Source organism: Netta rufina (genome assembly GCF_964035555.1).
Source record: "Netta rufina genome assembly, chromosome: 3".
NCBI lineage: Eukaryota > Metazoa > Chordata > Aves > Anseriformes > Anatidae > Netta > Netta rufina.
In genome coordinates this window covers 53,298,341-53,322,167 of record NC_140125.1, presented here as the reverse complement: position 1 = coordinate 53,322,167, position 23,827 = coordinate 53,298,341, and the positions used below count along the sequence as shown (strand labels likewise).

Genomic DNA, 23,827 nt, shown 5'->3' with positions numbered 1-23,827 from the left:
GTTTCCTTTTTGTGATAATTCTGACTCCTCAGCAGATTTTCAACTTCTCTTATATAATTTTAAAAGAAAAAAAGCGTACAACCACATGTCACACACCTTATCTAACATAGAAATTCTTCTATACATCCCTAACTTTAACGACATAACATGCAACTTTGACAAACATTTTATCACTTGTTTATCACTCCATAGACTGGAGTTCCTGCGCATGCCACTAGCAACTGATCACTGACTACAAAGTTAGACCAAAAATAATAGGTAGAAAGTTCAAAAAGTAACTTTTAAGATTTACTCTGGACTGCAGTTTGGTGTACTTATTTCAACCTTTTTTTTTTTTTTTTTTTTTTTAAAATGGCAGTTGGTATTTTAAAATCCTGAAGATTTTGCTGGTGCATTGTCCAGTCAAAAACATTCTCAAATAAGTCTTAATACAGGAAATGCAGTCTCAACAAACCAATGCTTGAAAACAGTAAAATTTAAATAGTAAAGAGAACGTAAGAGAATTTATCATATGCATCACCATATTCCAAATTAACTTTTCAGAAAAAAAAAAAAAAAAAGGCATCAAGTTGGTAGTTTAATGAAGATCTCTGCTCGTTATAAAGCAATGGTAAAGACCTGGAACAGAGAAGGAAGAACTGATTATATTCTACTACACAAATAAGTAGGAGAACGCTAGTTACAGCTATCACAGAACAATTTTAACCATCTTTATTTCCTTGATGTAAGATGGGGTGGAACCACAGCAAATTCCTTATGCACAAGCTGAACAACCCAAGATGAAGTTACTTGGAAAAGATGTAAAAGGAATATAAATTAATACTACCTTAGAAAAGATTAAATGGGTACTTGCAGTGATACTGCCACAATATAGTTACAGGAAAAAACACAACTTCAAAGACTATTTATACACATACAACTAACTATAACTAACCTATGGAAATGGGATTCTTTTAGGCCTCATTAAGCTCTCATCATAGCAGAAAAACAAGAATTATCACAATGAGAACATTCACAGCCACACAATATAAGGTAAAAATTACACTGGGCAAGACAAACATATCCTTCCTTCAAGTTATACAGCATCCATTAAAATGTAATCAAGAAAAGACTTCCATTGAGGCAGTTTTGTCACCACCAGATGATTTACTGGACCCAAGCACCTAGTATCAGCTATAATTAGAAATAGGTACTGGTCACACCCAGGAGAGTAGTTTATTTTCTGTGTAATCTACTTCATCCCACTGTAAGTAGCCTGCATTTCTCTCCCCCCTCCTTAAACCAGTTATGCTGTAATTCAAGCAGTTAAATGGTTAAGTGATGTTAAGTGATTAAACTAAATCTCTCACCATTCGTGAAAAGCATGCTGTAAGGATTCCACTTCCAGAACCTACGTCAAGTGCTTTGGCTCCTTCATGTAACTGATCAGACAGAAGTTCAAGAGCATATGCGTGCTAAGGAAAGGAAAGAAGATGTCAAAATATTTTAAATGTAACTTCACCCTACACATGTTCATTTCTTCAGTGGTTTTGGACAATGCACAGAAAAATGTACAGAGCTTAAGAATCCTCAGAATTACTTTTTATTACCAAAAAAAGGCAGGAGAGAGTTAGCTACATAATTGCTGTTATTCCATTTACTTCAAGAAAGCATCTTTTTGTTATATATAGACACATGGTTATCCAACCATTCAGGCTTCTAGCTTGCACTCAATTTAGATACAGTTATTGGGAGAGACACCATAGATCAATTCAATTCTCTTCAAGTCTGAGGGTTCTCACTGTTCTGGTGGATATGGGCTATAGAAAAGTCAGCTTATCATTGTGCCATATACATTGGAATATGCTGGGACAGATGCTAGTTAGGAAGAAGGCAGCTTTGGAGGACCAAGGAGAAAGGCCATTGTACTTAAACTACCTCTTGTATTACCTGCACACTTGTTGGATCAAAGAGTTAGAAAAAAGTTGTGTATTAGAAAGGCAGAAAGACAAGAAGATTCATATATGAGAATGTAGTAATCTACAGAGACATCCTGAGCTGTTTTGCTTTCTTACGTAGCAGACCAGTACACAAACTAAGCTTACTTCACATGTTAAAAAAACAATTTGTTATTGAGACTTGCTAGTTTAACCTCAGTCCCTGGAAAAGTTATGAAGATTACCCTGGGGGACATTCAAAGCAGGTATCAGGCATAATCAACATGGGTTTGGGAAGGGAAGATCCTGTCTCAGTAATTTAATTTCCTCCTATGAGAAGAAGGAAATCCACCCTATATCCACCCTACACGGTGGATGAAGGAAAGACAGCGGACATAATCTTTCTGGATTTCAGTAAGGCTTTTGATATTATCCCTCACAGCATCCTTTGGGACGAATTGTCCAACTGTGAGATAAACAGGATCACGCTGTGCTGGGTCCTGAACTGGCTCTACGGTGGAGCTCAAAGGGTCATAGTATGTAGGGCTACAAGTGGCAAGCAGCCCATTTCCAGCAGTGTTCCCCAGGGCCGTTCTAGGGCCAGTCCTGTTCAGCATTTCTATCAGTGATCTGGATGCAGGAATGGAGTGCATCCTCAGCAAGTCTGCTAAATGGGGAGGTGCTGTTGACCCCCTGGAGGGACGAGAGGCCTTGCAAATTATTTTCCTCACTTTGCCACAGTATTTCTCTCTTTATATCCTTGAATACAGCTGCTAACATTTCTACAAGAAACACTGAGGTTTTAATATTGTTGAGTAGGAACATTCTAGCCCAGCTTGGTAGTTTTCAGTGGACAGGGAGCAAACTTTTAATAACACTTTTAAACCATTCTTTGCTCCATACATTTTGATACTCGCCAAACATTGCATGAACAAATATATCCTTCTATTCATTCTTCTCAAACTGAAGAATTACATCTGTGCTGCATTTATGTACTGAAGTCCCCTCTTAATGCTCAGCCATGATTGCCCTGGTCTCCAATTACTTGGCCAAAAAAAAAAAAAAAATAAAATAAAATAAAATAAAAAATCTCAGTCAACGGTGTATTTTCTCCTGCCCAAAGAATTAAAGGCATTACTGCAACACCACACCACAGAAGTCACTGTTATCCACTTCTGAATTTTTGTTGTTCTTAAAGTTACACAGTCAGAGTAATTTAGGTTGGAAAAGATCTCTGGCAATCCTGCGGTCCAACACTCAATTCAATGTTGAGTTAAATTAGGCTGCCCAGGGCCCTGTCCACTCAGGTTCTTTGTATATCTAAGAACAGAATTTCCACAATCTGGGAAACCTGCTCCAGCGCTTGATTACCCTCAACATGAATTTTCCCCTGGAATCTAATCTCATGTTGCATTTTTCATCCACTACCCCTCATGTCTCTGTGCACCTCCAAGGAAAGTCTGGCTCTATCTTCTCTGCGCCCTCCCATCGGGTAGTTCACAAGCACATCACTGCAATCAACTGCTGGTTAAATTTGTTAGGAGAAGTATTTTACTTCAGGAGCATTTGGATCTTTATGAAATCATCTACACTAGTCACGTAAGTTTAAAGCTTACCATATGCGGAGCACTGATTGTTGCTTGGAAACCTGCAAGACAAGAAAGTGGAAGAATTGATAATTGTTCAGACAGCGATCTCACTATCTTTACAGATCTTAACTGTGAAATGGCTGCGTAAGTACTTAACTCACTTCTGAAGTAGAGAACATCATCTGTAAGCTATGCCTTGTTGATTCTGGACAGGAAAATAAAAAGGGTTCTACACTTATCTCAGTTACAATCTCCACTTTGCCACTATAACTCCTTGATTTCATCTAGTAAATTGGATTCAGAAGACTTACGCTTCCCAGAACGAATTTTTTCTCCCCCCCCTTACTCTTGGACCCTATATAAACCCTATATAAAAACCAGGATTTGTTAGTGCGAGTTTGATGTGGCGGGGACCGTAAAACCCCTGGAGACAGTATTTCATCTGTTTTTCAAACAGCATACATACACCTAAGAAAAAACATGGAGGAACACTCACCTGTATTTATTTCTGTGCAGATATATAATTTTTGAGTGTGTATCTTAAAAGATTTTTTTTTAAGTTTCCTACAAAAATAATAAAATCCCATTACAATTCATAATGCTCACTACCCACTACTAAAGGGGAATGGGGGAAAAAAAAGGAAATTGGTATATTCATTTAATTCATCCTTCTGCCTTGCAACGGTAAAACCAGGAACTGAATGGAAAATAAGTGTCCTAAACAACTGTCCTATCAGATCTTCCCATTTAAAGCCTATTTACATGAGATATTTTTCTATGAAAAAAGTCTGAGAAACACTGCAACAATCTCAGCTGAGCCATTTCTATAAAGAAAGACTGTTTCTGAAGTATGTTGGGTATGTGATTTGGTTTTCATTTTCAATATTTAAACATTAGCTGCACCTCCACAAATTGCTGTGGTTTCAAAAATGCATTCATACCTACACATTAATAACGAAGAGCAATCTACTTGATGTATCCAAGTATGCCAATTGCATTCCAGAACAAACTGAAAACTTTGTAGTTAAAAGCTATTGAACAAACTGATAAAGAACTAAATTGCTTCCAAATATTAAAAAAAAATCCACATATATATCTGCCAAAGGCAGTCACTGTTACACAAATTAGAACAATCATTTTTACAAAATGCTCTTACCTATAGACTGAGGAGAATCCATATATGGGTTGTATTTTGCATAATGGCAACGGTCTGTAGCCAGCATTACTTCAAATACCTTGTCTGATTTAATTATCCCATTTTCTATAAATAAAACAAATAAAATTGAAGGCATTGTTTCTCTTCTGCAGTCAAGACAACGTGAAATACATGAGCATATTCCTAACACTGTGAGAGATCACGCTACCTCACAGGTCCCATCAATTAAGCTATGATCAAATGCTGCTTAAGACAGTGAACGTGAAGCAAGACTCTCCCAGCAGTTACAGATGCTTTTCTGAAGCAACAGAGATCCTTTGCAAAGATCTATCCCCTAGAAAAGCTCAACTTCATGCATACCTTTGATATTCCTGAAAATGTATTTAGTAAGAAAACGATAGCACAGTCTATAAAACTAACACGATATACTTCGCATTTTTAGTGTAAGTAATTAATTATGGAAAAATCTACAAAAGCAGGTTAGAAGCTCGAAGCCACGGCTTCCTTGCTTGATATTTTATTTTCAAGTTCCATTTCTGTTTTGTGATGGCAAAAGGAAAAAAGTCCCTTTGTGAAGGAACGCCTACAGAATCAGAATTCTTATGCAGGGGCAGACCAAAGCCAAGGAGTTTTCACACCAAAACACTCTGAACCTTTGTTCATTCTTCAAAAGGAAAGGGAAACAAAATGTCAGAAACACTATGCAGTACAGTATTTTTTCTTTTAGTTTTACAGATTTTCTTTTTTAACATTTCTAGTTTTTGAAGCTCTGAAGAGACATTTGCAAGTAAAAGAAATGGTTAGAAAACAAATGGAAGAAACTAATCACTTGCATTGAAAAATTCAGGATAAACTTAAAATAATGGAAAATGCAAAAATGTAATGCTTTACTAACTAGCTAGTAACTTTAACCAGGGGAGATTTATTTGGAAAAGTTAAAAGAAAAAGATAACTTTAACACTTTCAAAATCTAAACCCAAATGGAGTAAATCAGATGAAGGAGTTCTGACATTGTCTTAATTGAAGTTGCTTTTTTTTTTTTTTTTTTTAAAGCCCCACCAGCAGGAAATCCCCTGTGACCAGGCCTCAGCTAACTTCTGCAGTGGTGTCCTGACTGCTTACAGTGTGCTCCCACAAACTACTCTTAGCAATCACAGTTGTGTTGGATTTTTGTCAATGTTCTCCCCCCGCAGCCCAATCCACTGCCTGTATCCAGGGTTTCATGACCCTGTATAATAGAGGTTTTGATTCAGAGAGCAAGTTACCACTACCACCACCCCCAAAAAAATAAATAAATTTTGCTTTCTGTTCTGAATGCAAAGTACCAACTAGAACTGCAACAGCAATATACAACCAAATTATTAAGGAAAACAGCAATGCTTTATATTTTTATTTTTTTAAAGAATGATTTCTGTATCTGGTAAGCCTCAGAAAAAGCACATGCTCCCCTCACAGATTACACACATTACCCATTTCTCGTGCTGTGACTTCATTCATAACTGTCTAGTACAGTCTCAGTTAGAAAGAACTCCTCATTTCAGTTCATGTTTTTTTATCTGAGACACAGCAAGCATTTGCAGCAGTTCCTAAGTTGACATACTGAGCAAAACAGTACCCCAAAACCAAATAAAAATAAAAATAAAAAAAAAAATCAACCAATTAACACAATGGCATTGACAATGTAAAATAGTATAAGAAAAAGCCCTAGCCACTCTGAATTAGTTACAGATCAGTTCAGGAAATTAAGCATAAGAAAAAAAAATCCCAATTTTACTGTTAGCTTCTCATTAGGTATCACCAAAAATTGATTTATCTAACATAATTGTACCTAAAAAAGAAAAGAGGGATGGGAGAATAAACCAAGCTGATTATGGCAGAAGTGAAAAGAAAATTTCTGGGAGCTAAGAGGGACAAAAGCAAGCAGCTGAGAAGCAGTCAAGAAAAATCCAAAGTTGCAGTTTTTTCCTTTATGGTGTATTGTTACCTATGCATCTTTCTACACCATCTGCTCCTTCCTTTTGTGCCTTGGGGAAACAAACACGCGGAGAATAAACAGATCAAGCTTGAAAGAGCAACCACTGAATGGCTCGAGCAAGGCTCTATGGTCAGGCAGACAGCCTCCCCTAGTTTTCAGGGGACTGTCTCTATACTACCATGACTGCAGGCTTTTTCCACACCTCTCCTTTCACTCTACCCAATGATCTGTTCTTTTTTTTTTTTTTTAAAAAAAAAAAAAGGGCCTCCATGTCTGCCACGTCTCTGATCTATTCCTGTCATCTTTCTACTTAGAGTATCACTAAGTAGAATTCCTGGCATTTACCAGTTTTCTTCTGCCTCCATGACATTACTTTGTTTATATATTTTACCCATGTTTCCTCTCTAATTTAATTTCATTACAAGAGCTCTACAGACGTCTGCGCAAGACAAAACCTAAAATTTTATTTCAGCCGAAGTAAGCTTAATTTCACCAAGTGTGATGCTCCCACCAACACGCAAACAACCCAAAAACTTGGGAGTGGTAGTCACTAATATTTTACAAATCCCCAGTATTCAGGATGCAAATATTTCAGTAACTATTCCTGAGATTTGCTGACTGTAGGTCTGTCTTCGATTAGTGCCATCTTTTTCATTGGTGAAGCAAGTTAAGCAAACTTGGAGTCCCCAGCAGAACTGGGGAAGAGCTGGATCTCATGGCTCAACCACTTACTTCAACTGTTAAATAATGCCCCTCTTCATAAAAAATTAACCCTCTTAGCCACAAACGTGGAATTACACAGCATCATATTATCACTCATAGATAAACTCTGCTTTTTCCATTTTGTTTGAAGAACACCAGAATGCAAACAAACAAAACACAGCCACGCTCCCAGAACACAACTGCTATTTCCTAGGCAGAAAAAAAAAAAAAAAAAAAAAAAAGGTAAAATTTAGAAGGGAATTAAGAAAAGCGAGCAAGACCTAAACAGTTTTTGTCCATGTTGATGACATATAGACTTTTTCTTTGTCTCATGATTAAATATAGAGCAACGCAGCAACAGGAAGGTACTGAACTCCAGCGAATGTCTTCTTGCTGCAGAAGTCAGTCCCTAGACAACCAACCGTGAGTATCTTACTTCCATCTGGAATGAATCTCTTCCAGATTCTGAATTGTCAAGAAAACACAAATACCCCCTAGAAAAGCCAATATTAGAAGTTTATATTGCAAAGGCAACATTTGAATTTTGTGCTCTCTCTAAATGCCAAGAAAGACAATCAGCAGTAAATTATTTATTAATAAAACACTGTCGTGGTTTAACCCGACCGGCAGCTAAACACCACGCAGCCGTTCGCTCACCCTCCCCCCTCCCTCTCTGGGACGGGGGAGAGAAATGGAAAGTGAAGCCCGTGAGTTGAGATAAAGACAGTTTAATAAGACAGGAAAAAAAAAAAAAATAACAAAAATAATAATAACAATAATAATAATGATGATACAATGGGGATAATACGAAAGTAATAATAGTATGTACAAACAAGTGATGCACAATGCAATTGCTCACCACCCGCTGACCGATGCCCAGCCTAACCCCGAGCAGTCCGGCCCCCTCCCCCCGGCTAGCCACCCCTATATATTGTTTAGCATGACGTCAGATGGTATGGAATACCCCTTTGGCTAGTTTGGGTCACCTGTCCTGGGTCTGTCCCCTCCCAGCTCTTACTGCACCCCCCAGCCTGCCCGTTGGCAGGACAGAGCAAAGGCTGAGATGTCCTTGGCTTAGTATAAGCACTGCTCTGCAACAATTAAAGCATCGGGGTGTTATCAGCACTCTTCTCATTCTAAGCCAAAACACAGCATTCCACCAGCTACTAGGAAGAAAATTAATTCTGTGCTAACTGAAACCAGGACATCTATCCACCCCTTATTCCATACCTTTTATGTCATGCTCAGGTTACACTCTTTTCCATACATTCTAATTAGTCACCTATAGTAATCATGGTAGTGATAACATACAGTATAATATACTATTTAACATGGTGCAATTCAGTTCATGGGCTATTCTCACCCAGTATTAAATCTCCTTGAGGTACACACCGGACCTCTCCGTTCTTTTGCATCACCCACCAAGTATATCCAGGTCCCTGAGCGAAAACAATTCCACGAATAGGTTTGCCTTTTCCTGAGGCAGGAGTAGCCCAGACTGTTTTACCCAGCATATTTTTTACATGCACTACAGGAACTTTATCCCCATCTACAGTACGTAACAGGTTTGATTGGGCAGGTCCAGCTCGGTTGGTAGATCCCCTAGTATTGACTAACCAGGTGGCCTTTGCCAAATGCGTATCCCAGTTTTTGAACGTCCCAGCGCCCATTGCTTTCAAGGTAGTCTTTAACAGGCCATTGTATCGTTCAACTTTCCCGGAGGCTGGTGCATGATAGGGGATGTGATACACCCATTCAATACCATGTTCTTTGGCCCAAGTGTCTATAAGGTTGTTTCGGAAGTGAGTCCCATTATCTGATTCTATTCTTTCTGGGGTGCCATGTCGCCATAGGACTTGCTTTTCAAGGCCCAGGATGGTGTTCCGGGCGGTAGCATGAGGCACAGGATATGTTTCCAGCCATCCGGTGGTTGCTTCCACCATTGTAAGTACGTGGCGCTTGCCATTGCGAGTTTGAGGGAGTGTGATGTAATCAATCTGCCAGGCCTCTCCATATTTATATTTCAGCCATCGTCCTCCATACCAAAGAGGCTTTGACCGTTTGGCTTGCTTGATTGCAGCACATGTTTCACAGTCATGAATAACCTGTGCTATAGCGTCCATGGTCAAGTCCACCCCTCGATCACGAGCCCATCTGTATGTTGCATCTCTACCTTGATGGCCTGAGGTGTCATGGGCCCATCGGGCTATAAATAATTCACCTTTATGCTGCCAATCCAGGTCCACCTGAGCTACTTCAATCTTAGCAGCCTGATCCACCTGCTGGTTGTTTTGATGTTCTTCAGTAGCCCGATTCTTGGGCACATGAGCATCTACGTGGCGTACTTTCACAGCCAGGTTCTCTACCCGAGCAGCAATATCTTGCCACAATGCAGCAGCCCAGATAGGTTTGCCCCTACGCTGCCAGTTGTTTTGCTTCCATTGCTGTAACCATCCCCACAGGGCATTTGCTACCATCCATGAATCGGTGTAGAGATAGAGAACTGGCCATTTTTCTCGTTCAGCAATGTCTAAAGCCAGCTGAATGGCTTTCACTTCTGCAAACTGACTCGATTCACCTTCTCCCTCAGCAGCTTCTGCAACTCGTCGCGTAGGACTCCATACAGCAGCCTTCCATCTCCGATGCTTCCCCACAATACGACAGGACCCATCAGTGAACAGGGCATATTTCTTTTCATTCTCTGGCAACTGGTTGTACAGTGGGGCTTCTTCAGCACGACCCACCTCCTCCTCTGATGATATCCCAAAGTATTTGCCTTCTGGCCAGTCCATGATCACTTCCAATATTCCTGGGCGACTGGGGTTTCCTATTCGAGCCCGCTGAGTAATCAGTGCAACCCACTTGCTCCATGTAGCATCAGTTGCATGATGCGTAGAGGGGACCCTTCCCTTGAACATCCAGCCTAGTACCGGTAATCGGGGTGCTAGGAGGAGCTGCGCTTCAGTACCGACCACCTCCGAAGCAGATCGAACTCCTTCATATGCTGCCAATATCTCCTTTTCAGTTGGAGTATAGCGGGCCTCAGATCCTCTGTATCCCCGACTCCAAAACCCCAGAGGCCGACCTCGAGTTTCCCCAGGTTCTTTCTGCCAGAGGCTCCAGGTGGGGCCGTTCTCCCCGGCTGCAGTGTAGAGCACATTCTTTACATCTGGTCCTGTTCGAACTGGCCCAAGGGCTACTGCATGGACTATTTCCTGCTTGATTTGTTCAAAGGCTTGTCGTTGTTCAGGGCCCCATTCAAACTCATTCTTCTTGCGAGTTACTTGGTAGAGTGGGTTTACAATCAGACTGTAATTTGGGATGTGCATTCTCCAAAACCCCACAACACCTAGGAAAGTCTGTGTTTCTTTTTTGTTAGTTGGTGGAGACATAGCTGTTATTTTGTTGATCACATCCATTGGGATTTGGCGACGTCCATCTTGCCATTTTATTCCTAAAAACTGGATCTCCCGTGCAGGTCCTTTGACTTTATTTTGTTTTATGGCAAAACCGGCTTTCAGAAGGATTTGGACTATTTTCTTCCCTTTCTCGAAAACTTCCTCTGCTGTGTCACCCCACACAATAATGTCATCGATGTACTGCAGGTGTTCAGGAGCTTCCCCCTGCTCTAGTGCAGACTGGATCAGCCCATGGCAAATGGTAGGGCTGTGTTTCCACCCCTGGGGCAGCCTATTCCAAGTATATTGGACTCCCCTCCAAGTGAAGGCAAATTGTGGCCTGCACTCTGCTGCTAGAGGGATGGAGAAAAATGCATTAGCGATATCAATTGTGGCGTACCACTTGGCTGCCTTCGATTCAAGTTCATACTGAAGTTCCAGCATGTCCGGCACTGCAGCACTCAGTGGTGGCGTGACTTCGTTCAGGCCGCGATAGTCCACTGTTAGTCTCCACTCGCCATTAGACTTTCGCACTGGCCATATGGGACTATTGAAAGGTGAATGAGTCTTGCTGATCACTCCTTGGCTCTCCAATTGACGAATTAGCTTATGGATGGGAATCAGGGAGTCTCGGTTGGTGCGATATTGCCGCCGGTGCACAGTTGTGGTAGCAATTGGCACTTGCTGTTCTTCGACCCTCAGCAACCCCACAACAGAGGGGTCCTCTGAGAGACCAGGCAAGGTAGATAATTGTTTAATGCCCTCTGTCTCTAAGGCAGCAATACCAAAAGCCCACCGGAACCCTTTTGGGTCCTTGCAGTATCCTCTTCTAAGATAGTCTATGCCAAGGATACATGGAGCATCCGGACCAGTCACAATGCGGTGCTTTTCCCACTCATTCCCAGTCAGACTCACTTCAGCCTCCAATACAGTCAACTGCTGAGATCCCCCTGTCACTCCACAAATATAGATGGGCTCTGGTCCTTTATAGCTCGATGGCATTATAGTACATTGTGCACCGGTGTCTACTAAAGCCTTATACTTCTGTGCGCGTGATGTGCCAGGCCATCGAATCCACACAGTCCAATAAACTCGATTGTCCCTTTCCTCCCCCTGGCTGGAGGCAGGGCCCCCCTAATCCTGGTCAGAATCTTCCTCGTTTCTGTGTTTGAAGGACTGTCTGCTGGAAGTTGGAGCAGCAAACTTTTCGGAGAATCCCTTTTTCCTGATTGTTTTCTTTTGCAACTCACGTACCCGTGCCTCTAGGGTCGCGGTAGATTTTCCATCCCACTTTCTCATGTCCTCTCCATGGTCTCGTAAGTAAAACCACAGGGTGGCACGGGGTGAGTACCCACCATATCGTCTTCCTTGTGTGGGTGAACGCCTACCCCTGACAGCTGAGACACTGCTTTGTACAGGTGCGAAGGAGAATAATCTCTCTTCAAGTTGGTGAACCTTTTCAGAAAGTTTCTCCCAAGTGTTCTCCTTTGGTCGGTGGGCACTGGTTGGTTCAGGTGGGGAGGACAATAGATTCTCTTCAAGTTGGTGAACCTTTTCAGAAAGTTTCTCCACAGCTGAGACGCAGGCCTGTAAGGAAGAGGAGAGACTTTCTTCGTACTGCCGGAGTTGTTTAGCCGCTTCACCCACTGTGGGTTCCTCATCCTCTTTCCAGGCCATTATTGCCAATGAGCTGGCATATGATGATGGTGCACTCCGTACAAACTTCCGCCACATGGGTCGTGTACACTTGACTTCATCTGGATCTGTGGATGTTTGATTGAGGTCTGGATCCTCATAAATCACTTCCCGTACGGCTAATTCCCTCAGGTACTGGATTCCCTTCTCCATAGTGGTCCACTTGCCTGGTAGACATAAAATATCTTCCTTGAAGGGATACCTTTCCCTCACAGCTGAGAGGAGACGCCTCCAGAGGCTGGTGGGTCGTGCTCCATCTGCAATTGCTTTGTCAATGCCGGCGTCTCGAGCAAGGGATCCCAGCCGCTTGGCTTCCCTGCCGTCTAATTCCACACAATTGGCTCCAGAGTCCCAGCACCGGAGCAGCCAGGTGACAAGCTGCTCACCTATACAGCGACCAAAATCTTTTCGCACATCTCGTAGCTCGCGCTCGTTTAGGCTTCGGGTAGTTACTGTTGCTCTTTCGGCATCCTCATCTTCCTCCTCCTGAATCCTTGACGGCCCAGCGTCGTCATCATCTTCGTCATCTCTATACTTAGTTTTGGCAGAAGCCTTACCTGGATTGGCAGAAGACTCTCTGCGTTCTAAACGACTTGAATTTCTGTACCATATTTTCACCTTCTCTACAGGGGCAGCTTGCACTGCTACTGCTCGTTTCTCTGACTTTGTTACAGGGTCTGCCACAGGGGTTGGAATGCCCTCTGCAGGGTCAACTTGCACTGCTACAGCTCGTTTCTCTGACACGGCCACAGGAGCTGGAGCGGCTACAGGAGCTGGAGCAGTTGCAGGAACCGGAGCTGTAGCGGCTACAGGAGCTGGAGCTGGAGCTGGAGCAGTTGCAGGAGCTGGGACTGGAGCAGCAGTAGGAGCTGGAGCTGGAGCGGCTTCAGGAGCTGGAGCTGGAGCGGCTTCAGAAGCTGGGACTGGAGCAGTTGCAGGAACTGGGACTGGAGTAGCGGCCGGAGCTGGAACTGGAGCGACTGCAGGAACTGGGACTGGAGCAGCTGCAGGAGCTGGAGCTGGAGCGGCTTCAGGAGCTGGAGCTGGAGCAGTTGCAGGAACTGGGACTGGAGTAGCGGCCGGAGCTGGAACTGGAGCGACTGCAGGAACTGGGACTGGAGCAGCTGCAGGAGCTGGGACTGGAGCGGCTGCAGGAGCTGGGACTGGAGCGGCTGCAGGAGCTGGGACTGGAGCGGCTGCAGGAGCTGGGACTGGAGCGGCTGCAGGAGCTGGGACTGGAGCGGCTGCAGGAGCTGGGACTGGAGCGGCTGCAGGAGCTGGGACTGGAGCGGCTGCAGGAGCTGGGACTGGAGCGGCTGCAGGAGCTGGGACTGGAGCGGCTGCAGGAGCTGGGACTGGAGCGGCTGCAGGAGCTGGGACTGGAGCGGCTGCAGAATCCACCGTAGGGGTCACAGTGGCCGTTGGATCTGTCACAGGGTTTGGAGTGGCCGCAGGGTCTGTCACTAAGTTGACAGCAGTATCAATGGCAGCTCGATAGGCATGAGCCAGGCCCCAGCATGTTACAATGATTTGTGTTACTTTGGAACTGCCAGAATCATTACACCTTTTTTTCAAGCATTCTGCCAGTTTTTGAGGATTTTGCCATTGTTCAGGGGTGAATTTCCAACACACTGGGGGTGCCAACTGCTCTAGATGCCTGCCCATATCCACCCATACTCCCTGCCACCCACAACTATACTGCCTCCGGGCAGATCTCCGGATGAGCTTCATAAGTAGTTGTTTAACTTTAAGCAGAATGTGAAGTGCATTCATGAGGCAGAACAACAAGACTATGGTATTCTGAGTATTCCAGAAATATTCAATATCTTGGAGAGCTATTGTGACAAGCTCAGGGGATAAGAGGGTGGTGAAGGAGGAAGGCAGAGAGAGAGAGGAGGAGGCAGAGTGACCCAGGAGGATACAGGGGTGGTGAAGGAGAAAGGGAGAGTAAGCAAGTAAGGAAAAATATCCTCCCCTTTCCCCTCCACAGATTGACTCTCTAATGGAGAAAAACAATAGGTATAATTGCTAATAGTTCCCAAGATGCTGTTTCCAAAGTACAGAGTCCACGATGTTACTGAGTATAAATACCAAGTTAGAGTCATGACCAGATATCTTATCGTCTCATAAGCCATTGCTATAACACTTAGTACCATAATGGTCTGAAACCAGGGCCCGGAGAGGAGAAACAACACTACAGAGAGCAAATACGGAAAATAATGTACTATAATACTCAATTTGGAAAACAGGCGCAGCAGAGTTGTGATTAAAGCAATCAGCATCATGACAAGTGACTATTAAGCAGGTCTAATCCTTACACCAATTTTAGTTTAACACACTCTGATCAGATCTGCCGTTATCTCAACCTTTCGGGCCCCACGTTGGGCGCCAAAAAGACTGTCGTGGTTTAACCCGACCGGCAGCTAAACACCACGCAGCCGTTCGCTCACCCTCCCCCCTCCCTCTCTGGGACGGGGGAGAGAAATGGAAAGTGAAGCCCGTGAGTTGAGATAAAGACAGTTTAATAAGACAGGAAAAAAAAAAAAATAACAAAAATAATAATAACAATAATAATAATGATGATACAATGGGGATAATACGAAAGTAATAATAGTATGTACAAACAAGTGATGCACAATGCAATTGCTCACCACCCGCTGACCGATGCCCAGCCTAACCCCGAGCAGTCCGGCCCCCTCCCCCCGGCTAGCCACCCCTATATATTGTTTAGCATGACGTCAGATGGTATGGAATACCCCTTTGGCTAGTTTGGGTCACCTGTCCTGGGTCTGTCCCCTCCCAGCTCTTACTGCACCCCCCAGCCTGCCCGTTGGCAGGACAGAGCAAAGGCTGAGATGTCCTTGGCTTAGTATAAGCACTGCTCTGCAACAATTAAAGCATCGGGGTGTTATCAGCACTCTTCTCATTCTAAGCCAAAACACAGCATTCCACCAGCTACTAGGAAGAAAATTAATTCTGTGCTAACTGAAACCAGGACAAACACCAATGCAAAATGTTTTGTATATCTTAAAAGGAAGTTCTATCTCAGAGGAAAATCAATCCCAATTGAGCACATATAAGTTGACTTTGTTTCCAGCGATGACACGCACAGGAGACCTCTTCCTGCAGTTCAAGCAGACTGCTGGGTTCTGAGGCTTTTGTAACCACCACTGCAAACAAATCAGCTATTAAATTATACAGTGTTTGTAAGCAAAAGCTAATACACAAACAAACTAGGTTAGAGCCTGAAATCAAATGTAATCCCTTTTAGCTACACCAGCACAACCCCTAAGAGGGAAAGAGCTGGCGCCAAAAGGTAACCACTTAATAGTAAAGCACGGCCTGCAGAGTTCAGGAGTTATTCTGCGCGGAGGCTGCAGCACTGACAGCTTGACATAATTGGAGCATGTTTTGAAAACTCTGGTCTGCTTCTTTTCCATGAATAACACCGGGAAAACAGGAACAGAACTCACAGAAGAGCTCCCTGTGCTTGAAGGTGGAAATATACTGCTGCTGAATGTAAGCTGGGAAACCGGACGGCTGGCTGTCAGGGAGCAAGGAAAGAGCTAAGCCTGACAAGACCGGATGGACTTGCACCAAGAAAACCACTTCTCTCTTTATTGAGCAACAGATAAGTTGCAGAAGCGCCTATCTTTCAAGGAAACGCCTACTTCACTGATGAGTCCTGACTGTTGATCAAGCAAGCTTCCAACCTACCCAGAAAATACCAGCAGTCAACACTTATGCTGATACTAGCCCCCGGATGACAAAAAGGATGTCTGCTGCTGCATGAGCTCACTACACAACGCAGAGATGGTGCAGCTGCAATGGCCTGTCGCAGCACAGGAACACCTCAAACACCTCCTGGTGGTGGCTGTACACAAACAATATGCTCATGAGGATCCCCAAACCATTTACTGTGGGGCTATTTCAGCATGAGCATCGCTCAGTTTCTCCCCAGATGACTTTCTCCATGACCACTGCAAAGAACTGCACTTACGGAGACAACCTGTCAGTGAAGCAGTGACATTTCACAAGCATAGAGGTCTTAACGCATGATGCAAAGCAATTACAGCGCAGCGTGGCAAAAGGTGAAATGCAGTAGATTACTTCAGTGACAACTAACAGTTTTCAGAGGGCTCCACCTGAACGATCCAAACCAGCCAGCAGCTTTCCAACAGAGAGCAGGCTGGGCTAGAAGCACAGCTTGATTTTCAAGGCTGTTCAACTGAGAGCTGCTTTTTAGGTTGGGGTCTTTTTGCTAGGGAGAAGAAACAAAAAGATGAGGAAGAAACCACTTCAGTTAACAGAGTTTTATTTAAGTATCAAGCACAGTAAGCTTTCACTGTAAACCATGAACACAAAGAAAGCACTTTGAACAAGAAGTGATGGATCAGCACCCGGAGATGCAATAAAGGACACTGGTCCCAAAACATACAAACTTCTTTGTGCTAAAGAAACCAAGTAGGTGTTTGCAAAAGAGCGTTTTTAAACCACTCATACATACAAGTCTCTTGTGCTTTGCTTACACCTTAGAGAGTAACTGCCTCATATGTTCAGCTGCAGGTCTGCTGTCACCAGGACAAGGCTCAGAAACGTTACTCAAACCAAACACTGCACAGGGCTAACTGGATGGGATCGGTTGAGACTGTAACTCAGAGACAGAACAATGACAAAGACTGAGGGAAGAAAGGAAGGGACCACCACAGCTAACCTTGCAGCCCAGAAATTAAACTCAAAAGATGGAATCTCAAGAAAATCCCTAAGAGGAAGCAATAAATAAACAAAGCTAAGCAAAACACAGGTGAAACCACATGGGAACCAACAGCTAAACATACTAGTATAGATCCTCAAGATCTAAATACAAGCTTACCCTCAAAAATTTCCCTTCTATTTTATTTGAATACTCCTTGTCTATTTAATAATGACCATCTCTGAAACCAAAATGGGAAGGTTGGTATCACAGGTAACAGTTCTCTATCCACGGATCTGAAAGTCTGCAAATGACTAGTTTAGGCACATTTAACTGCAGCTGTATCTTTCCCTCATACTTGAGAAAAATGTTGCAAAGTAGGTATTAACAAGTTTCTCCCGTGTGGATAGGGTGGAGGAAGGCAGGCTAGTTCTTGCCTTACACCTCTACAGCGTGTATCTCTACCCCAAACACCACCCATAATGCTGTCATGTTTCTTGAAACACGACATCAGTCAATCTACATCAGCATCTGTCTGAGCAAAGCAGCTTTTGAGAGCACGTGAAAGAATGAAGTGCCTTTAAGTTAGGGTTCAGCCTGCAAGAACAGAACTACATTTTCCAATAAACTGTAACAGACTGGGTGCAGATGAGGGAGACCACTTCCAGGCACATCTTGATCCCTCTGCATTTAGGGGGACTGATCTCCACTTACAAGTCACAGGGGGCGTCAAAACCAAGTTCAACACAAAGTAGCAACAGCCACCAGTAGTTAAAAAAAAATATAAAAAAAAAATGTTGCAGCAGTTCAGATAAATATAGCTGGGTAGGACAAGCAGATAAGGAGCTCTCCTCACAGTAAGGCTGGAGGCAAGGCTACTTCAGGAGCTTTAGCAGGTCTTCAAGGAGCAGAGATGCTGCACATCTCACAACTTCTGCATCAGATTTGCTGGCCTGATTTCAGAAAAGGCAATGCTGTCAAAACCAGCAGCCAGACCACATCGGCTGTTGGTTACTTTGAAGGGTGTTTCATTAAAACAGGCGCTAGTGCTATGTGATAGCTGAGGGAAGATCAAAAAAAGTAAAAACCATCAGCAAAACGTGACACGAACTCTCAGAGCATCCAAGCATGGTACCCTATGCTGAACCAACTAGCTTCCCAGGGATGAAAGCTGTCATCAATTTCTTGTGAAGGAACGGCAAAAGGCAGTTCTGACTGCAGCCTCTTGCTCCACAGCAACTGCATTACAAAGGAAGACCACCAAGCTGAAGCACCTAAAAACCATGAGAAAGACATGTCCCAAAAATATCCCAAGCTAGAGACAAAACTATATATTGATATAACATTTACAGACTATAAAGCACTTAGGTACAAAATCACATGGAGCTGTCATACTAGCAGAAATGAGGGAGAACTTCTGAAGTCCTATTTGTACACTTCTCTCTTCTAGTTTTTGACAGTGCAAGCATTAAAATCTATGTTGTGTTCAAGTCCAACGTTGCAGTATTCAGGCTCTGAAGTCTCTAAACGTAAGTCAACCAGAACAGGAAAGATGTCATTGAAAAAACAACACTGGTCTCAGCCTCTGAAAAAGTTTACTCTGCTTTTGCCAAACTTTGGTAATTCAAATCAAAGGCGTAAGATGAACCTCAAGAAAAAAATTCACCTGAAGTGTTACTGTAACAAACATGGCTTTGAGGTACTATATTCACAGAAACCATCAGTCAGAAGAACAGCAGCACTACACAGTTTCTTCCCAAGCTTACTAATAGCCCTCAATGAGTTCTCTGTACTACATTAACAGTAGCATTGAAAGAAAAACTTGGAGTTATATTGAAATTAAAACCTACCAAATTCCCATTTTTAACATGCCCACAAGCAACGGTAATCACCTGCAAAGGACAGACTTGCAAGACTTATTTCCATTCTACTGTGGGTTATTAGGCAGCTTCAGACTACCAGAAAAATAGTATTACGCCATTAAACCCAAACCAGAGGCAAAAACATACCTTCAGTCAAGCAAAAGAACTAAATATTTTTAAATTAAAGTGACTGATTCTAAAATGTTATGATATAAAAAAGTAGCCAGAAACATAGCTTTCTTTTTTCCTTGTATGACTGAGCATTCAGACTTTGAATTTTGGGGTTGTTGTGGGAAAGAATGAGGCATGTTTATAACTTCATATCAACACTTTGTCTAACATTTAGGGGATGCCAACAGACAACCAGTTAGGGACACAGTCCTAGTTCACACAAATAAAACACAATGAATGTTCTGTCCATTATTTTTCCTTTCTGTTACCATTTCTTATGCCTCCCTCTTAGAGCCACAGATTTCCCACCAGAACCATTAACAAATTTGAATTGACTTTTTGCATCTTTAAAGTAACATACCAATGGATGCACTGATTTTTAATAAAAAATAATTTCTGACTGTTTCACTATCCTGCCCTGAGTTACAATGCTTAGTCACGCAAGCCTCAACACTGCACGCATGTTGCAAGGAAGCCTGTTCACTGAACACGTGCAATAGGCAGCATAATTGCCTGTACCGTGTAGGTGTTAAATGTGGGTTAAGTGTTTTTTTATTGGTTTCATCGATTGCTATTTCCCTTCTCCGTGTTCATCCCAGTTACATTACCCTTCCACGACCTAAATTAGTCTGTTGTGGAAGAGCTTTGGCTGAACCAAGAGGAATGACACAGCAGGAAAGCACAACCTTCAGAAGAACCATGGTCAGCTCTTGCAGAACCAAGCTCAGGCTCAGCAAGGCCACACGCAACGCCTTCATGTTCATGGCAGCTCACCCCCCTCCACAAAGGAGGCTTGTTCTGAGCAAGCAGAAAAGTGTCTGCAGCAAAGGCATGGATTCTCTGTTGATAAGCCTTCGCCAGGATGAAGCTTGCTTTGAAAGATACGACTTTTAATTATTTAACATATAAGAAAACACTCAGAAATATCTTTCTCACGTCTAAGAATAGACTTTTCAAAGCCCAACAATATTTGAATAAACGCTGCTTTGAAACATCATTCATGCTGAAAAATTAGGAATCTGTGCCTGAAGCGAGCCATCACACTCTATGGAATCTGCAGTACCTCATGAATTGCAATTGCTAACTTTTCTGATCCAAGGCTATTAGATGAGGAAGAGAACAGAGCGTAGCAGCAAACAGGCACAAAGGCAATTAACAACACCATGCAGCACCTCGGTCACGTCCAAGTTAATTCACCTGCACATTCAAACCTGAACACTCGGATTCAACAGTATATTTAGCTGGTTGTAACACCAGTGGCATGACACGATCAGAGAAGCAAGGAAACAGATTGTCATATTGCAGCACCCCGTGTTCACTGGAGGAGAGAACGAAAGGTGTGATGAAGGAACCTAATTAGCTCTGATGGACTGAGAGCTGGACGGGAACCAAATTTTCAGTTCTGCAGGTGAAGAAGACAAGCTGATTTCTAAGACGGTGGTGTGTAGAGCAACAGGACTTGGCAAGAGCCCAGATATGAGGAACAGAAGGAGATTAAAAGGACCCAACAGGGAGAGAAGGGTGGCTATCTGAAGATATAGGGGGGTGGGGGGGGGGGGGAGAAGATAAAGATTTAGGATCCAAAGACCCCCAGCCAAGCAATGTAACAGCAAGTAAGTCACCTGTTACCGAGTCTTTTCCTATTTTCTCAGCATCCACATATGCTAGGCTCACAACAGAAAGGAACTCCAGCCACAGCCATGTATTTAAACACAGCCAACTATTTCTGCATTCAGTACGATCTGTAACTCTCCAGCAATCTTCATTTAGATAGCTTCCTAGAAGTGCTGCTTCTTAAACGATTTTTGTTTCAATCTTTTTAGGGGTAAAGTCTGATCAATTTTGAAGACAGGTACTCAGCTATTTCCAGCAGGTAAAAAGCAAAGGCTTAAATAATTACCCCATAAAGGTGAAAAATATCTTTTAACAATAACTCTCATGCTTGAAACATCAAAACGTTAGGATTTTTTTTCCATGAGGAGTAGTTTGCAAACCACTTGAAAACAAAGCAGCTGAACACCTTGAGAAAACAGCATACACAGGGACAGCGCTCTGGTTGTGCAGAGCGCGATTTAAGCAAGCTCTTTCTGCATGTTGTACAAATTGTATGTCTATGATGCCTCAAATTAATGGTGCAAGAACACACAATAAACAGCTACAAATCAAAACAAACAAAACCAAAAGCCACACAAGATTCCTCAGTCACTTGTCTCCAAGTATGCACTGAAAAGCATGCAGAGTTCCAGGGCCTTCTTCATTAACTTACCCCTTTTAAGACACGAAAACAAAGACGAGGCTTGTAAAAGCAGTCGTCTAAATCTGCATGCAATATACACAGGCACTTAGCACTGCTCTCACACACCCCTTGTTCCCATCAGAGAACAAGCCAGCGCTATAGTTAAGGCAACAGTGAAAGGAGGGTACGTTAATGTAACTTCATCAAACTAGAGCTCCATTGCCACAAAACAGAGACGTGAAGAGCTGTCAATAGCACCCTGTAATAAAGCACAGTCTATATGGCTGTTCTAAAGAAGAATGCGTAGCCTCCGGGAGTCTTCCATTGATGCCTTCGTACAGAGGCAGAACCAGTTCAAGAAGCTCCCATTCTCCCCAGCCCACTTACACCCACAGCCACGGTCACTGCCTCTCCAGACCTACCAGCACAGCAGCTTACGAATGCTGAGGGGCTTAAACCTCTGCTTTCTGCCAAGGGGACTGATAAGAAAGGGACCCGGTCTCACAACACAGCCTCCCTCACAAGCGTTTCTATGAGCACACTAAAGAGAAAACGGGGCATAAAAGCAGGAGCGAGCACAACTCAGCCAGACTCTGCTGCAGAAGAAAACACGCTATGCCACTACAATGGGAGACACTGCCTTTATTTTAATTTATGCAAATTACATACTCAGTTACTAAGCTACACACACACACGAGATACCTCACGCTCGGAGAGCATCAAACTAGCCCCATCAGACTTGCATTATTTCTAGTATAAAGATGCTAGAGATGCTGTGCTGCTTAGCTGTTTTTAGAAGAGAAAGTTAAACACGTTGAGGGCTCTACTATTGAAATGGAATCCTCCAGAACATCTCAGTCCTTCTGTAGCCCAGGATTTTTTTTAAGTTTGTTGAAAGCACGCCTAACAGAACTACATGCCACATGAAACAGCACTTTTTCCTAAACTCTTTCCAGCTTCAGCAACAAGTTCTCCCCTTACCTGGAGAACTCCTATTTGACATTTCTGGTCTTCACCCTGCAACTGCTGAGCCCTGGCAAAGCCCTGCCCCGTCACTGCAGTCCCACTCACGCCAACAAAACAGCGGTCAGCAACACAACCTTGCAGCAAGATCAACAGCACTTGTGCCTCTGCAGCGCTTTATTCCCAGTCCAATTTGATATCGCTCAAAATATTTGGGGTTCGGATGCAGAACAAGAGGAGTAAAAGTTACAGAGTACGATTTTCTGAAATGCTGACTGAATTACCAGCAATCGGCATTTTTGAGATTATAATGTTAGAATTTCAGCTTGCTTTCCTATTCCTTCAGGAATTGCTGTTGCGTTCTGACTATAGCGAGTCTTAACTTTTTTTTTGTTATTATTATTATTTATTATTATTATTTGCAAAGCCCTCAACAGCCTCCATGCGTTGAAAGACACCGCCACTGCTTCCTGCAGCCACCAAACGCGTTTCGCCGCCAGGTCCTCTGTAACCACCCTGCCACCACCGCCTGCTGGGATGGGCTGGGGAGCCGGCCGGCCCCGCTGCCACCCCCCTGCCGGAGAACCGGCTCCTGAGGGGCGTGAGGAGCGGGGCAGGGACGGGACGAGGGGGGACCAGCGGCCCCTCACGCCCCCCGGGGCCGTTCTGCTCCCCCGGCGGCCTCCCCGGGGCTGGGCACGGCGAGCCGCCGCCTCCTCTTCAACCTCCTCCCGCCCCCCCCCGACCGTTAGGGGCCGTTAGGGACCGTTAGGGCCGTTCGGGGCCGTTCGGGGCCGCCCGCCGACTCACTGCGGAGGTTGTGGATGAGCTCGGCGTGGCTGGCGCCGCCCGACTTCCAGGCCATGGCGAGGCACACCCTGCGCAGCAGGTAGAGGGCCGCCTTCAGCGCCGCGACTGCGCACAGCAGCTTGCCCAGGAAGGACACAACCTCCAGCGCCGACACAGGCGCCGCCTCCTCGCCGCCTCCTCCTCCTCCTCCTCCTCCCGCCACAGCCGCCGCGCGCCCGCCGGGGGGAGGGGCCACGCGCCCGCCGCCCCGCGCGCCCGCCATGGGGAAGCGCGCATGCGCCGCCGGGGGCGCTTCGGGGGTGTACGGGGAGCGGAGGGAGGGGGAGGAGGACGCGCTCCGGGACGCGGCCGCCGATCGCTACCGGCGGTAACCCGCGCGCCCGTGCGCCGCAGCCAATCCGGGGCGCGGAGCCGCGCCGCGCTCCGCACGGAGAGCGCCGATTGGTTGGCGGGGAGAGCGGGAGGGGCAGGCCTACGTGTCGGCGGCTGCCATTGGTCGGGTGGGGAGGGCGGGCGGCGCGGGGGCTGAGGGGGGCTGCTGACGGGGCAGAGCCGCGCGCGTTAAACCGCCGGAACGACGCGGGGGTGGCGGCACCCCGAGCTGCCAGCTTAATAAATTAACGGCGTCACCCGCAGCCATACATTCAAACATCACCGCTGT

The 23,827-nt window shown here is 44.4% G+C and overlaps 1 protein-coding gene across 2 annotated transcripts in view; it reads right to left on the bottom strand.

Moving 5' to 3' along the window:
- PCMT1 (protein-L-isoaspartate (D-aspartate) O-methyltransferase) overlaps nucleotides 1–23,508 on the bottom strand; it is a 40,074-nt gene extending 16,566 nt beyond the window's left edge. Inside the window, exons 1-4 of one of the 2 annotated variants that reach the window (XM_084284848.1) lie at nucleotides 23,167–23,508; nucleotides 4,662–4,766; nucleotides 3,533–3,564; nucleotides 1,350–1,454 (exon numbers count right to left, since the gene is read on the bottom strand). In XM_084284848.1, coding sequence (XP_084140974.1) covers nucleotides 1,350–1,454; nucleotides 3,533–3,564; nucleotides 4,662–4,766; nucleotides 23,167–23,428 — 504 coding nt within the window. In that variant the 5' untranslated portion in view covers nucleotides 23,429–23,508. The remainder of the gene's footprint in view (nucleotides 1–1,349; nucleotides 1,455–3,532; nucleotides 3,565–4,661; nucleotides 4,767–23,166) is intronic. The other variant, XM_084284849.1, reaches the window with a different exon arrangement.
- Between the last annotated feature and the right edge of the window lie 319 nt (nucleotides 23,509–23,827).